General features: G+C 41.3%; 2 protein-coding genes across 2 annotated transcripts in view; one reads left to right on the forward strand and one right to left on the reverse strand.

The window, feature by feature from the left end:
• The window catches only part of LOC123981501 (astrotactin-2-like), a 176,596-nt gene that overhangs the window by 107,917 nt on the left and 52,818 nt on the right, over positions 1 to 15,861 (forward strand). The window contains exons 12-14 of the mRNA XM_046066361.1: positions 5,052 to 5,176; positions 6,141 to 6,245; positions 6,560 to 6,739. Coding sequence (XP_045922317.1) covers positions 5,052 to 5,176; positions 6,141 to 6,245; positions 6,560 to 6,739 — 410 coding nt within the window. The remainder of the gene's footprint in view (positions 1 to 5,051; positions 5,177 to 6,140; positions 6,246 to 6,559; positions 6,740 to 15,861) is intronic.
• trim32 (tripartite motif containing 32) lies at positions 9,493 to 15,712 on the reverse strand. The gene is made up of 2 exons (XM_046066362.1): positions 15,623 to 15,712; positions 9,493 to 14,411 (listed from the first exon to the last, which is right to left on the reverse strand). Exon 2 carries the CDS (start codon positions 14,397 to 14,399, stop codon positions 12,345 to 12,347), a length of 2,055 nt encoding a protein of 684 aa, XP_045922318.1. The 5' UTR covers positions 14,400 to 14,411; positions 15,623 to 15,712; the 3' UTR covers positions 9,493 to 12,344.

Below are 15,861 nucleotides of genomic sequence, written 5' to 3' on the forward strand. Positions count from 1 at the left end.
GACTGCCTGTGATTTGAGAGGAGAGAGCAGCAGTAGCTGGGAGAGTGAATAAGAGATGGAAGGAATACAGGAAAGGATGCAGAGAGCAAACCAGAAAGGGTTACTGCTGGGAACTAGGCTGAGCTAACAGCAAACAATTCTTATACTCTATGGGAGAAATACTGACATTGATGTCTGGCTGTGACATACAAAAAATATATATATTTGCATGTGAGACCTGAGCTTCAGTATGCTTTAATAATCAGATGTATCTTTACTGTGTTTGAATTTAAATGCTACACGCAGAGGGCAGGAAGACACGTGGGGAATGAAAGAGGGAGAGGAGAAGTAAGAGAGAGTTAGAGCTTTAATATATATGCATGAACTGGTCTAGAATATTTGCATTCATCCGACCAGATCTCATTTGTAAAACTTGTGTTTTGGAGATTCTCATTCAAATGGGAAGAGCCACTTGTAGACTCAAGTAGGATAGGAGGCCTGTTTGGCCAGGAGGAAGCCCAGTGTCCACTGCCTTTAATGAACACACATGGGTACTGAATGAAACATGAGTAAATACACAAGTCTGGACCTCCAGACTCATATGTGGTCTGGTGTATAGGAGGTTGTTAAGTGTGGTAAGGCTTTGTAGATGGATGAGTGTTAATGTGATTCCTAAAAAACTCTGTTTTAAAGATAATGGGCTGGGCACCTGGAAGGAGTATAGATTAGACCTGGTTTTAAAAATGTGTTTTTAAACATCATAAATTCGGCGAATATAGTCCTGGATAAAGTTAAAGTTACTGCCAGTGAATTTCAGCTTCTTGCATTAGCTCATTGTTGGTGGCAGCATGTGGCCTGAGCTGTTTATGAGAGCTAGAACACATCACCAAAAGCCCAGAATCGAATGGAATTGGAGTCAAATCAGACCAAACGTTCAACGGGGTAGGGACATTTTGGCTAAAGATGCCTACTCAGGGCAGATATGTTTACATGTCATATTAGTAAAAGCACAGATTTAATTAATATGTTATGAGGACTCAGTTGCAGGACCCTGGTAGGCTAACTGTCACACTGTCATTGTTCACAGGGGCACTTAAATAGAGCGTAGCCATCAAATGCCATGTGATTTCTGCTACAACCTAATTTCCCATAATAAACAATAATTTAACTAAAACTTATTAAAAGGAATAGTTTGGTGTTTTGGGAAATATGCTTATTTGGATGAGACGACTGATTGATTACTCTTATGTCTGGCGGGTAAATGTAGCTGGTTAGCAGGTTATGTTTTTTCTCTTCCTTTCTTCCGTTATTAATCTGTGCTCTACTATGACATTCTTGAAAGAAATTGAAAGCCTTTATATTCGGTCAGTTAGTGGCATCCCTCTATGTCAGTCTCAAAATGTCAAAATTTGCAATTTGTAATTGGCCAGTAGTTCACAATTTTAGATGAAATGTATTTCGTATATTTGTACCAGCAGAATCTGCTGTCATTAGGCTTTTCATGGTCTTGCCCCCTGCTATATCGCAGACAGCAGATCTTTTGTTTGTTCAAGAGACCCGGCTGAAATCAAGAGGAGCATTTGCAGCAAAGGCACGGCAAATCCCTTGTTAAAACACACTTCTGCCAAAAGCCTTCCCTGATTTTACATGATTTTGGAAATTACTATTATTATTTCTCAAATGTGTTTTATTTTTGTTTGACCTGCTATAACTATTTTATAACTTGTATTTGATTCTTGTAAAGCACTTAGTAATGTTGGTTTTGAAAGTGCTCTATGAATAAGGATTATTATGTTATTATTATTATTAACCTTCACAAAAATATTGAAGACATTTTGACTTGACATAGTAGGAAAAGCAAAAGTGTTTTTACAATGGCTTTGCTCTATTTAAGTGTCCCAGTAAACCATGACCAGTGAGCCAGAATGCACGATACAAGGATACCAGCATACCAGCAGCTAAATGGAATTTAGAAATCATTCATTTTATTATTCACACCTGGGATTTTCCTACTGTGACATGTCAAAAGGCCTTCTGTGAAAAAGACCTCTTACTGGAAACATCCTTAACATAGGTTAAGGACAAATACAGCCAGCATGTCCAGTAAATGTTTGGTCACATAGATTATTAATCTTAATCAACCAGTTCACAATAGTAAGCAAAACATCCAGCTGGGTAGGCAAATTCACTGTGGTGGCTGCTCTTCTATAGACCTTTACTTCATTACAGAAAAAGCACAGGTTTAACTAAGAATGATAAATAAAAATGTCTCTCTTCCATTTAAGTTTCAGTAAGCAATGTCCGTTGGCCAGCACCCACATTAGCAAAGAGTATAGAAGCATGTCCCTGGTCCTGGAGCACCTAAGAATGTAGACATTATTAATGTTAGTAGTTTTACATGTGTTAAAAATGTCTGACTTAGGGAAGTTATACTGCCAGGCTTTCTGCTCACTAAGCCACATCAATCTTATCAGTTGATCAAATGTCAATTTGTCGCTTTAAGGTGAGATAAGTTAGCCATGCCCAGCTAACAGCTGAACCATAGTGTTACCATTTGTGTAAGAAAGAACTGAGCTTTCTTGAAAGACAAGCAACCGGCTCATGTTGTTACCTGCACTGGTAAGTTTTGGTTTGTAGTGGTACAGATAAATGTCTCCCCCTCTACCACCTGTTGGCAGAATAGATGCTTCAAGCACCCTTCCTGTCAAATACACACCGACATGCACAAACACAGTCCAAGGAACTGTGGTCTCACCAAAACCACGAAATCAGATATCTTCAGGATTGACACTTTGTTCTGATTTTGCTGTCTCACCACTTAACCTATGCCCCAATGAACACACTTAGATGGCTTCTGTTAAGGGTAGAAGAAGGAGAAGGTTAAGGACATTTAACGATTTTATGTGCAATCACCTGAGGCACTAGTTTGTTACAATTTTTATACTCCAAAATAGAGTCCGTTTTCAATTTTGTTTTGGAGCAACTCTGCAGTGAACTACTGCAGCGAGGTACATCAATCTCATGTATGTCTTTCAACCGTAGAATGTGAACGGTTGAGAGAGTAGTGTCTAAAGAAAAGGGACTCCTTGCAGAGTGTCAAGGACAGTCCACATCTGGGCTTGAAAATCCATAAAGCTACATATCGTCCAGGTCCACACGCCTCCAAATGTTCTCTGAGGCTCAGTGTGAAGCTGGCTGATGCAATTTAGCAATCAATATGTTTTCTGTGAGCATGAGCCACGGTAATCTTTTTACAGCACCTCTTCTCTTCCTCTTTCCTCTCATCCCGTGCCCTTGAGTCAATCCTTCCACCCCTCCATTGTAACACTAAGGCTGTGATTGCGTCTAACAGGCTTTGCGGTTAGAGGAAGCAAAGAGAGAGAGAGAGGCAGAAAGAGAGGAACAGGATGAAAAATTGATATCAAGAAGAGTCTCTATGGCACAAGGTCTGTGCTCTAAAACTTGGTCCCATAAAAGTGGATTATGGGAATTGCTGCTGCTTGCCTTGCGCTCAGAATGCAGCAAGACAACTCATCTTTTTGACAGGAAATGAACTGAAACTGCTTTGGTTCAACCAGAGTGGTCTATCTGCTGAGCAAAAATGGAACTGAACATACGCTATCTCCTTGTAGGACTGCTGCTACTTATTTTGCTACTGATTTGTCCTCTGTGATATAGCATGGTGGTGCAAATAGATGGAAAAGTGAAAATGTGCTAATGTTCCATTCAGACCTATCAGCTCTGTTTGCATTTAAGGTTCTTTGTTACCTCTCACCATAGCGCAGTATGTGGGCCTTCTTCCTCTTCCTTTCTCATTACCGTTCTTTCTGGTTCTTATCGTCTCCAGCAGAGAGAAAGAGAGATTCCAGGGGGTCTGTCTTATCTTTGGCTGCAGCTCTCTGTTCTGCCCTCAAAATGGAGGACAACTGTTTTCTTTATTGGACCTCCAGGCATCACACACACACACACACACTCACACGTTTCCCGCTCAGAATATAGTTGGTAACCATCTACCAAGCATCAGTGATGTTGGTCAGGTGAGGTGCTTGTGCAGAGGAGGACACTATAAGACAGCACCCACCCCAGCCACAGCCTGTTCACCCTGCTGCTGTCTGGCAAGAGAGATAGAAGTATCCGCTGATTCCAGAACAGCTTCTTCCCTCAGGCTGTGAGACTCCCATAATGATCCTCAGCACTCTACCATATAAAATAGTTGTATTTCTCCATCCATCCATCGTCAACCGCTTATCCTGCGTACAGGGTCGCGGGGAGTTGTATTTCTATGGCTTCTTATTTATCGAAACAACTACTGTTTATCATTTTTGTATATATTTTTAAGGAAACTACAACTTAATCTCATTATACCACCCTGTGGTGTATAATTTATAATGAATTTTCCTTGTGTCTTATTTTGGCCATGTACCAGTGTTATTGTCGTTTACACAACCAGTAAGGAACTTTTTTTAATTCTGTCATTCATGGATGGAACGAATTACCACAGTGACAACGCACACATGAAACCGTATCTTCACCTCGTTGTGTGCTGATGTTCGATATTTTCTCAATAATTATAAGCAACTAATGAGCCTGACACCTTCATTCTAGCCAAAAAATGTCAACACATAAAGCATTATCATAGAAAAACATCTCAGGCAGAAGAAGCAGTGAAATCTCCAAATCCCTGTCTCTGAATGATTCAGGAGGCCAGCAGCTGCATGAGGCACTGGAACATGTTGTGACTGTAGATATTTATTGTGAACTGTTGTTGAGTTGTTTTTTGGGGAGTTCAGAATTTGTAGCTACACCCCTGCCTGTTAAACAGGACCTGTAGATAAAGTAGAGGTGTGATACTTGGGAGTCAGTAGTCACTAGGTTGTTACCTTTTGGTACAAACAGTTACTGGATAATTGCCTTGTAAATACTTTTTACTTTTTGCAGGTGTTGTAGGTGTTATGCATGGCACTAAATTGTGTACCAAAATCACAACACACTATCCTTGTTAATATTGAAGTAAACTTCTAGTTTGGGGAACTAAATATTGTTTGCCTTTTCTTTCTTTCTTTCTTTCTCAGGGATAACAACTTTATTAAGGACTTTCCCCAGCTAGCCGATGGTCTCATGGTCATCCCCTTACCAGTGGAGGAACAATGTCGAGGGGTGTTGTCTGAGCCCCTGCCCAACCTGCAGCTCCTCACAGGTGAGGGTGGTTTTGGCGATATGGCCTTGTTTTCTTGTCTGTCTCTTCTCTTGAGAGTAATAGGCAAATACATTTGATTCATTACATTTTTCAGTGGCAGCTCTGTTATCTCTCTATGATCATAGTCGATAGCTAAATAAATGTTCCTTGAGCATTCTTCTTTGCCATTGTGCTTTCACCCCAAACCCCATCTCAAAATGCTAATATAAAAGTATTTTGAATTGCATGCCCACACACATACACGTGCACCGGATCTTTTAAACTCTAACACTTACCCTCCCGTTTCATCCTTTTATCCTTTTCTCGATTGTTCCACCCCATCTTGCGGGTGGACAGAGTCACTTAGACATTTGGCTTGAAACCTGCACCTCCACCTCTGCTCCCTAATCCCTCCATTAGCTAAATTGGCATTCGGTCCACATTGACCCCTGAGACTTTTACTTGGGTTCTGCTTTCACCAGAATTGAACACACACACACACACAGAAGCTAAATTGCACTTTTTTCACTGTGCATGAATGTCTCAGGTGTAAAACGCTTTGCAGAGGCACAAGATCAAGGTTCCAGTAAGCCTTTTATTTTTTTCCCCCCTTTGCTCTTCACTTTTGTGGCTTTAGTTCTAAACTGGTGCGAAAGTTTGGTAATTGAATTGCAGAGAAAGGCGAGATTGCTCCCACTTCTAATGTCAGCAATCCAATTGGAGTTCAAGTTACACTATATATCTGCCATTGATCTGGGAGCAGCTGGGATATGGGCTGTGATAATAAATGATGTTAAGGCAATAATGGATAACAATAGATCTGTAATGAACAGTTCAAATGAAAAGATGGATTGCATTTATGTATTAATTTATTTTGAGACTCTTTATAAATCTTTATTTTAAATTGCTGTATGTGTTGTCTGTCTTGTAGTTCTTCTTCTGTCTTAATTTGTCTCCTTGTTCCCTTTTTTTCTGTCTTTCTTAGGGGATGCCCAGTTCAGTGAGGCGGTGGGCTATCCTATGGTTCAACAGTGGAGAGTGCGCAGCAATCTGTACAAAGTCAAACTCAGCTCCATTACCTTATCTACAGGTCAGTGTCCAAGTAATTTGACCTTGTGATGTCTCAACATCACAGCATCATACAGATAAATATTACTCTGATCAATGCCTGAGGGAATAATTATGTTACTTTTACTGTCTTCTAACTAGCCTATGCAGGTTTGCTGTATATTCTGCATATTGTCAGTCTATCTCTCTAATTGTATATGTCTGTACCCTTGATAGATCTTGATTCATTTGTAACAACAGATTTACACCATAAGCCCAACCTTAATATGCAACCCATCCTTCCCACCTTTCTGGACACAAAATCCCTATTCTTCCATCTCCTTGTCGACCTGGTAGGCTTTTCTAAGGTGCTGAAGACGCTGTCAGCAGAGAGCACGCGTGAGGAGCTGCTGGCTTTTCTCCAGCAATACGGCAGCCACTATGTGTCTGAGGCCCTGTACGGCTCCGAGCTCAGCTGCAGCATCTACTTCCCCAGCAAGAAGGCCCAGCAGCAGCTCTGGCTGCAGTACCAGAAAGGTGAGCGTGCTGACAGACAGGGAGGAAGGTAAAAAAAAGGCTTAAAGGCTGAATTCCAGAGGGATGAATGGAAATGCCATGCTCACATTCTATATATTGATTTTTCGGAGAGAGGGATCTGTCAAACACAGAGGGATTTCAGAATCAGCTTTATTGCCTAGTAGGTTTACACATACAATGAGTTTGCTTTGGCGTTTTGGTGCTTAACGATACACAATAACCATAGCAGGTAGTATAAAAGATAAGGCAAAGAACTGCATATCAAGTAATCATAAATATAAAATGTAAAATTGACAATAATATATGAAAAGATAAAAGAAAAATAAAGAATATGTACCATTATGGCAGGTTTTAGTCCTGATGGGCCGCAGCTTCCTGCCAGAGGGGAGTGTCTGAAAGAGTTTGTGTCCGGGGTGGGAGGAATCAACCGTAGTCTTTCCTGCACGCCTCAGAGTCCTGAAGGCGTACAGGTCCTGGAGGGATGGTGGATTGCAGCCAATCACTTTCTCTGCAGAGCGAATGATACGCTGCAGTCTGCCCCTGTCCTTGGCAGTGGCAGCAGCGTACCAGATGGTGATGGAGGAGGTGTAGAAGTGCGCCGCCATAAACTTTGGAAGGTTGAACTTCTTCGGCTTCCACAGGAAGTAAATCCTCTGCTGTGCTTTCTTGGTTAGGTGTCACTTGAGGTACTGGTCTGGGTGATGATGGTGCCCAGGAAGCGGAAGGACTCAGAGGTGTCGCACAGGGTGATGGCTGGGCTCAGCTCTTTTTGAAATCCACAAACATATCCGCTGTGTTTAGTAGGAAGGTGTATTAAGGCCATTGTAGATTTATTTGGGGGGGGGGGGGGGGAGGGTTAATATTCAGAAAACAAATTGTAATGTTCTTGATTAAAGTCGTAAATTTACAGGGGGGAAAAATCCTATTTCTATATTCTCAGAGATTAAACTTACAAATGTACGATATAAAACTCTGCTTGCTTTTCATGTAGCAGCAATCCACAGACAGAAGGGAAACGAAGGGCAAGTGAAGGGCCAGTCAATGAAAGAGAGAAACTGCTGTTTCTACACCCCTCCCCTGGATGATTTTGAATGATTATTGTGAATGATAAATAAATGTAAATAAATACTATTTGCGATGACAGTTTAGTTTTAACAGCTAGCACCTCAGTGTTATCCAGTGTGTTCTAGGTGTCATTAGATGCTTTCTGTGACTTTGTCTTTCCCCCTGGCCCACTAGAACACCACCCTCTTGGTGTTCCAGGACCTCCTGATTTACAAATTAAGCACTGCCTCCCCCCCCCTTCTTCATTGTAGTACTACCACAACAATTCACTTTTCCCTTGGACCTAGCTGGCCTACAGCAGAGCTTATTATCAGAGATTTTCAGATTTTTCAAGCTTTTCTTTTTCAGCAGTGGCCCTAATACACCATCGTACATTAAAGCATTCAGGTCCAAGTTGTTATGTCTGCACCAGGTCACCAGATTATCAATCTCCCACCTGTAGGTGGACTGCCAATCAGAGATAAGCCCACGAGGGTTGTGTCACCGGCAAACTTCTGGAACTTGACAGACTGATGACTGCAGGTGCAGCTGTTTGTTTACAGGGAGCATTAATAAGGGAGAAATAGTGGAAAATCAGGAGTGATGGGCTGCTAATGTATGCAAATGTAACCAGGACACATGACCTTTTTTTCTAAATCAAAGCAGGCAACCTATCACAAATACACAGTGAACAGAACTAGAGAAAGATTTACTTTAATTTAACAGGTAGGGGTTATGCTGTCTGACTATAAACTAAACTGGGTTATGTTTATCGTCCCTTAATTCGCCTCCTAGTTAAAAGGCAGCACAAGCTGCATGAATTGAATTAAACATTAGTGTGACTTAACAGCATCCCAAAAGCATCTTGCAGCACTGTTCCATTTAAATGGTGTTTTTTAATCCTGTTTATTCATGATCTCAAAAAAGTGCTGATTTTCAGTCTAGCTATTCACTGCCCTGTTGATTGGCACCTGGGTTTCGAAATAAATTCCATTACATATTCACTCACCTTGTAGGAAAACAGAAAAACAGATTTTGGGACAAGGAGGCCCAGGATTGAACACCCACACCCCTTTAAACGGTGACTAATGTATTTTTGAACCTGGACCCTATTTTTCCATGTTTTTGTGTCTATATGACTAAGAAATTATTTTTAGAAATTGGTCCAGTGAAGCTGGCAGCATCAAGACAGGGCTGCAAAGTAATACTTGCAGGAAATTTCTGCAAACTACAGCATTATTAGCATGCTTACATGATAATGTATCAATAATATTAATACAATAATACATATAAAGTATGTGAGTATTTGTATTACCTCATCTACATGGTATAGTGGTTGTACTTGCAGATTTGCATATCAAAGGCCAGACTTTTTATTTAAGTAAAATATCTGAATACTTCCACTACCAGACTTCAAGACATGGCAAAGTGAGCCTGTTTGCTTTTCAAAATTACACTCTTCTTGGCGTTCAAAAGTCCACGTTGTTGCACTATGACTATCAGTATTATTTCTTTATCACCCACCACTACCTACTGCATAAATCAAAATATTTTTAAATTGAACTTCACAACCAACCAATTATGATGAGGTTTGCTCTTACTAGGTAAGGTTCAGACAGAAAAAAAACAGGCAAATGTATGAAAACACACATACATGATAAAAGCGAACATTAGTGCTAGAATGGTATGGAAAAAAACTGCTGCTGATATTTTAGTTGTTTCATAAATGTTTATTGCACTCAGATAATCAACAATAACATGAATTTGACTACACAGAGATGTCTGTAATGTTTAAAATTCACAGCCTCCAAAGGATGTAACACCATTAAACACATGGGAGTTTGGTTCATGGACATATTGCAGTATTACAATCCAATAGGATAAATTAATAAACTATATGCAAGGAAATTCTTTCCAATGACATATACTAAAACATATTAAGATGATGTGAGACACACTGATCTTCAGCACACTGACACAAGGACACTTGATTTTTCTAGCATTTTATACATTTTTCTGTCACTTTAAAAGTTTGAATGTTTCCTAATAATGACTACTTAAGTGTAAGCACTGTGGGGAAAAATCAGTGTTGATGGCAAGGTTGACATACAGCTCAGGCTATCTTGATTTAAAATCTTTAAGTTTAGTGTTGAGATATAACATGACCTAACAATGAAACAAATACATCATGTAAAACAAAAATGCACAGTGACATGACAGACTTCACCTGATACTTTAATTCAATTATATCTTTCTTTCACTCCTTATCATGTAGAAATATGAAAAATATTTCATGTTTACAGTTTGATTCTCACATATGTAGATTTGCACGTTGCTGTTTAATAGGGCTCCAGGTGCAGATTTAAGGTCAGCTTTGTTGAAATTATTTCTTTTTAAGGCTGAAACTGAGTCAGTATGCAACATGCTCAGAGCAAACCTAGACTGGAAGATACATTTTGCCTCAGAGCAGGCATATTTACTATTTATGACAGAATGTTACATACAGTATTGAGGGGTGGGTTTCAATGATTAACTTGATTCCCCATATTTAGGCCACTAAATATTTTGATTAAAAGTGTCTTAGTGTTTTTAGATTTGATAAATCTACATGATAAAATAAATAAAATACGTGCGGATATAGGCGAATTTAATGTTGACCAACACAAGCACTAACTAGCAAAACACTGTATATGGCTGTTGTCTCTACCATAGCTACCAACACTAGAGAACTCCGGTTCTCTAGTGTTGAATAGAGGGAGGAGACATAACAACATGGAACCAACATCCCAGTGAAACAAAGCCAGGTTCGGTGTGTGATGCTGGAGTTTTCACTCATCATTATCCTAGCAGTGCTATTCCAAACACTCCTTCCAGTGACTGCCTTCGAAAGATTGTGTAACCACAAGCCAGGAGTGAGGAAACAATGGCAAATGGCAAGTTCTCTGGAACAAAAGCCAGGTCTGAACAAAGTTTGTAAACATTATTCAAGTTGTAGATGTCTGCTGTACCCTTTAGGCTTAATGTTTTTAGAGGACTGTGATGTAACTAAACCCATAGGGGATAGAAAGAACAGAGCCTTGACATTTTTAAGCGCCTTCCAAGTTACAATGGTCATCTGAGAACAGACTTTTGGAACTCGATTGGACTCAGTGGACACAGCTCTGTCTGAGAAGTAGGACTGAAACTAGGTGCCACAGTGTTTGTGATCACAAGTAAACTGCTCAAAGCTAACTTTAATGCTGCATGTCAAAAAGCCAGCAGGAGGCCTGAAATTGTAGTGAGATGTATGACTGAGCAGAACATCTACAATAGGATCCGGAGCACCTGGTTACCTCAACCTGCCCCCCCCTAGTGATATAAGTGAAGCTGTGGCTGGGAAGTCACTAAGAGAAGGCTAAATGAAAGAACATACAGAGAGAATAGGGTTTTTGTATTGTAGATCAGACAGTAGGTTTTAGTAACTTTTACTTTTAAATGTCCTTCAGGCTGACACACTGCTCCAAAATGTTCTCAACTGATTACTTAGTTTGTGGCTGATGTACTCATGGTATCTTGGCAGTATTAATAAGTACTTGAAAAAAATCGTAATAATAATGTGCTCTACAAGTTAATCAGTAACCCTAATCCTGATTGCATTCATTCATTCAGCTCCCCCCGAAGACACTTTAACAAAAATAGACATTTAACAGATGATGGTGTCTTTTTTTTTTTTTTTTTTTAAACTATTATAGGCCTACACAACTGAATGTCATTAAAAAGTGTGGACCCACAGAACCCACAGTAAATGACATATCGCAATTGCTCTCTTTTCTGTAGGCAACTTCATACTCTACACGTAATATCCCCTGAATGTTACTGAATGCAATTCAGTGAATGCTGATACTTGGTTACTGTTTTGTCAGAAGTGAACTGTACAGTAAACTTTAAAGCTGCCAGCTGCATTCAGCAACATCAATGCTAGTCTGTGCTACTAAAACCCACTAGGAAACAGTGTCGTGTCAGTAATAAAGTGCTTCGCAGGCCAAAAGCCTTGGTATGCTTTATTTCAAAGGTGAATAAATGTTCATTTTAAACTCTTCCTTCTCACATTCTTTTGCAAAGCTGAGCCAAATCAGTGGAAGCCATGCATCACACACAATCAGGCTGAATGGTGGATATAGCACTCAGTAATAGAGGAGAAAAGTCATCTGTACTTTGTGCCTGCATTAGCTTTGACATCAATGGCTTCTTTTGCTTATGCGACAACTTGTATTAGTATTCTGTGATGTAAAAGGTCTGTTTTAGTGTTGTGATCCATTAATATAATCAGGTAAGAGGCAGCATAAGTAGCTGATTTTTTAGTTGAGGTATTAAATAAAAATCCAGTAGGCTTTAAACCTGAAACAAACCGACTAGAACATTAATTTAATAACCCAATGAAAGCTAGGTTGAGAATTGTTTGGACTGCAGCCAAACTAAAGTGACGGATAACAGTGTGTTTCTACCTTTTCCAAACGTCCATACACACCTACCCACACATACGTACTAAACCTCTCATGCTCACGTGGACTGGATTTTTCCTCTAGGAAGTGGAGGAGTGCCTCCTCTGAATGTATGTGTAGACTTTGACACAGTGGTCCCAACAATCCAGCACTAGCAGCTGTCCTTTCTGGGTGGTGGCCACTCCCACGGGGCACGTCAGCCCTTCCTGGATGAGAACTTTAAATCCACCCTCTTTGGGAAACTGGAGGATTTCTTTTCTGCCACTGTCCGTTACAAGCAAATCTCCATTGGCATCCACACACATGCCAGTAATACAGCGGAAGTCCTCTGTCTCTGAGAAGAAATGGCTGAGCTGCTTGCCTAGCTGGCCATCAGTATCCACTGAGCCAATAGAAAAGCCACCCTCCAGGTGGGGCTCATTGTGGCGTTTCTCAAAGTTCAGGGCCAGGCCCTGGGTGAAATAGACTGTTCCAGCTGCATCACATGTCACAAATTTTGGCCGCACAGCAGAGCACAATCGGTTGTAGCTGACCACACCTACATTGCGGTCCACTGCCAGACACCACAGCTTGCCACCTTCTACATCCGACACCACAAACTGACCTGTTGGCATGGCAGTAATACCCCAGGGTTTAATCAGTTGGTTCTTATGGCAAGCCACACAGTGTCCATCCATAGTGTAGACTTTAACTGAGTTATCGTAGTTGTCAGTAACCCCAATCAGGCCTTGAGGGGTGACAGCAATGGATAAGGGGATGAGGTTAGGCAGGTCAGCCCCAAGGAAGCTCAGGACAAAGTTGTCGATGCTACTTGCGTTGCGGCGGATTTCACGCTGGAAACCTTTACGATTAAACATCTGGATGCGGTAGTTTCCACGGTCAGCCACCAGGACCTCACCTTGTGCTGTTACACAGAGGCTGACTGGTAAATTGAACATGCCAGGTAAAGTTCCCTTACAGCCCATCTTCTTCACAAACTGGCAAACTGGGGGCTCTGCGTTTACCCCAGCTCCTCCAGGTGATCCCCCACCTGCATCCATGGATTTTGACTTAAAGCTGCCTGGTGAACCACATACCGCCTCCTCAGCTGCAGCCATGTCAATGTCTCTGTAAATATCCACTGGAGCCCCCGTTGCACCACCTATAGCCCCTACTGCCCCCGCGACACTCTCTACATCACCCTCAAGTGCAATTTCCAACCTACTCGCCTCATCGTCTGTATTAACCGTATAAGTATTTGTGGTCATTTGGCCCACTTCAATGGGTTTAGAGTGCTCTGTTCTGACCAGCTCTGGCTCTTGCAGCTGAAACATAGTGGGCAAGCTGCACCTCAGATCCAGCTCTTCATCATCACTGCCTCCACCATCATCCTTTAGCAAAGCAATATCACTCTGCCTCACTAGCATTGTCAGATAATCACAACGTGACACCACTTTTACCTCTGCAATGTTAAGGAGATATGTTTGCTCCTCCAGGACCTGCCCATTTAGCTTTTCCACTTCTGCCATGGAAGCTGTGAATGCCCTTCGAGACCTCTTGAGCTCCTCTTGAAGACGTAGCTCAGCTGTAGTATAGTCCTGGTTCACTGCCTGATACTTTAGCCTCAAGGACCTGGAAATGTTTTCAATAGCCGTCTTTTTCTTCTGAATGTCACCCATAACGTCACGCAGAACAGTCAGCTTGCTACCCAGTTCTTTACGGCGCTGTTCAGCAGCCACCCTAATTGGCTGAACTGAATGGCCTTGATGCAGGTGGCCCTCCCCTTTACAGAGCTCACAGAGGACTGTGGCACAATCATGGCAGTACTGTCGTGGTAGGCGGTTACAGCAGGACTTGCACATCAAGGCAGCGGCAGCAGCACTACAGGATGTAGTACAATCCAGGATCTTGAGCACTGTGAGATTATCGGCCAGCTTGGAGATACTGCTCATACGGGAGACCTTGCTACAGAAGGGGCAGCGCACGCCATTAATAGTATTAGCCAACAGCTTCTCTAGACACTGCCGGCACACTGTGTGACCACACTGCAGTAGTTTGGGTCTCAGTTGTTCCTGGTTGTAAGTCTCCAGGCATATAGGGCATTCAAGAATCTCCCGAATTAGTTCTGGGTCCAGTGGAGGAGATGCTGCTTCCATTGTGGTCCGTTCCTTGATAAGACAAAAACAATAAAAAGGAATTACAAAATATTTTAGCATTCTGTGTGAAATTCTATTGAGAGTAAAACACAATGTCACTCACTCAATTTGTGATGCCTCACAGGTGTGTATTATATTGGATTCAGCAATAATTTGTAGCAATAGAAATTTGATAAACAAATTACACAAGTTTGGCACTCATCTGATGCACTAATACAGTCCTAAACAATACTGTACACAACAATGACGTTTTATATTAGAACATTTGTTTTGCTACAGCTATTGTTAACCTACCCTCAGGCCGCAGACCCTCCGTTTTTCCGCCATATTACCCAGTTGTTAGTGTTGTTGCCTGCCCTCCTATGCAGGTATTACCGGAATTCCGATATTCGGAATAGGCCTTGTACATCTAAGATGAGTCAAGATTCAGCGACTGGATTGTCTAAACTCCACTGGCTGACAGAACTGGGGCCTCAGTAGGGAGGTCTGTAGTTGGACCAGTCACATTTGTTTGGCTGTAGAGTTCAAATTATCAACAAGAATTCTCCAGATATAACGTGCCCTACCTTTAACAAGGAAACCATTCACTGACGAACAACTGACCACATCTTCTCGCTAGTAACGTAAAGAAAAAAAGCTTCCACAATAAGGCACATGGTAAATGTGTTTGTCATTTTGCAGTTTGTGGTTCCCTTTTTTGGTACAAAGCAAACGATATAACGTTATACAAAAGGTTCTTGTTTTGCATTGTGGAGTGCTACGGGTGAATTTAAGAGTATTATAAACTGGGGAAGAGACTGCTATGTTAGTCTGTTGGTGCAACGGTGATAACGTTGATGGCAGCTCAACAGAACTGTTACTTATCAATGAGCTAACTTCAAACACGCTCATATAATGACGAGCAATGTGATAAGCTAGCATATATATATATATATATATTTTAAGGACACCATCGTGCTCTCTTGATGCTTAAAATAGGTTGACCTTGTCGTCCAGACTTAAAAACGAACTACATAGAGAATTCTCTCATTTTTACACAAGTAACGTTAACGTTAAATCGGAGGCCTTTCGACAAAACAAACGTTAAAGCTGTCCCTTGGCACGGAAGCGAGAATGTCATTAAGCATTATCACAGGGTTGGTTTTGATGGACGTGCATTCAAAACAAATATAGGCGACGAATCGCAAGGTTTGTCTTATGACATGTCTGCTTTAAAACATTACCTTTTCTTCAACGTTAGCTGGTTAGACGTACAGATGGGCGTGCTGTGTTTCTGCTAACTGCAGCTGCTATGACAGACTGCAGTGTTGACGACGTCACGTACGCAAGATAGTTACGCAATACGCACAGCTCTGAGCCTGTTTTGATTGGCTGCTGTAGAGGCTGTTACATGGGCTCGTCAGGATGATGGTGCAGTACGTGTGGTTTTTTACTTTGGATTTTACTAATATTTGACTTCCAA

This window comes from Micropterus dolomieu, linkage group LG13, assembly GCF_021292245.1.
Source record: "Micropterus dolomieu isolate WLL.071019.BEF.003 ecotype Adirondacks linkage group LG13, ASM2129224v1, whole genome shotgun sequence".
In the NCBI taxonomy this organism is placed as follows: Eukaryota; Metazoa; Chordata; class Actinopteri; order Centrarchiformes; family Centrarchidae; genus Micropterus; species Micropterus dolomieu.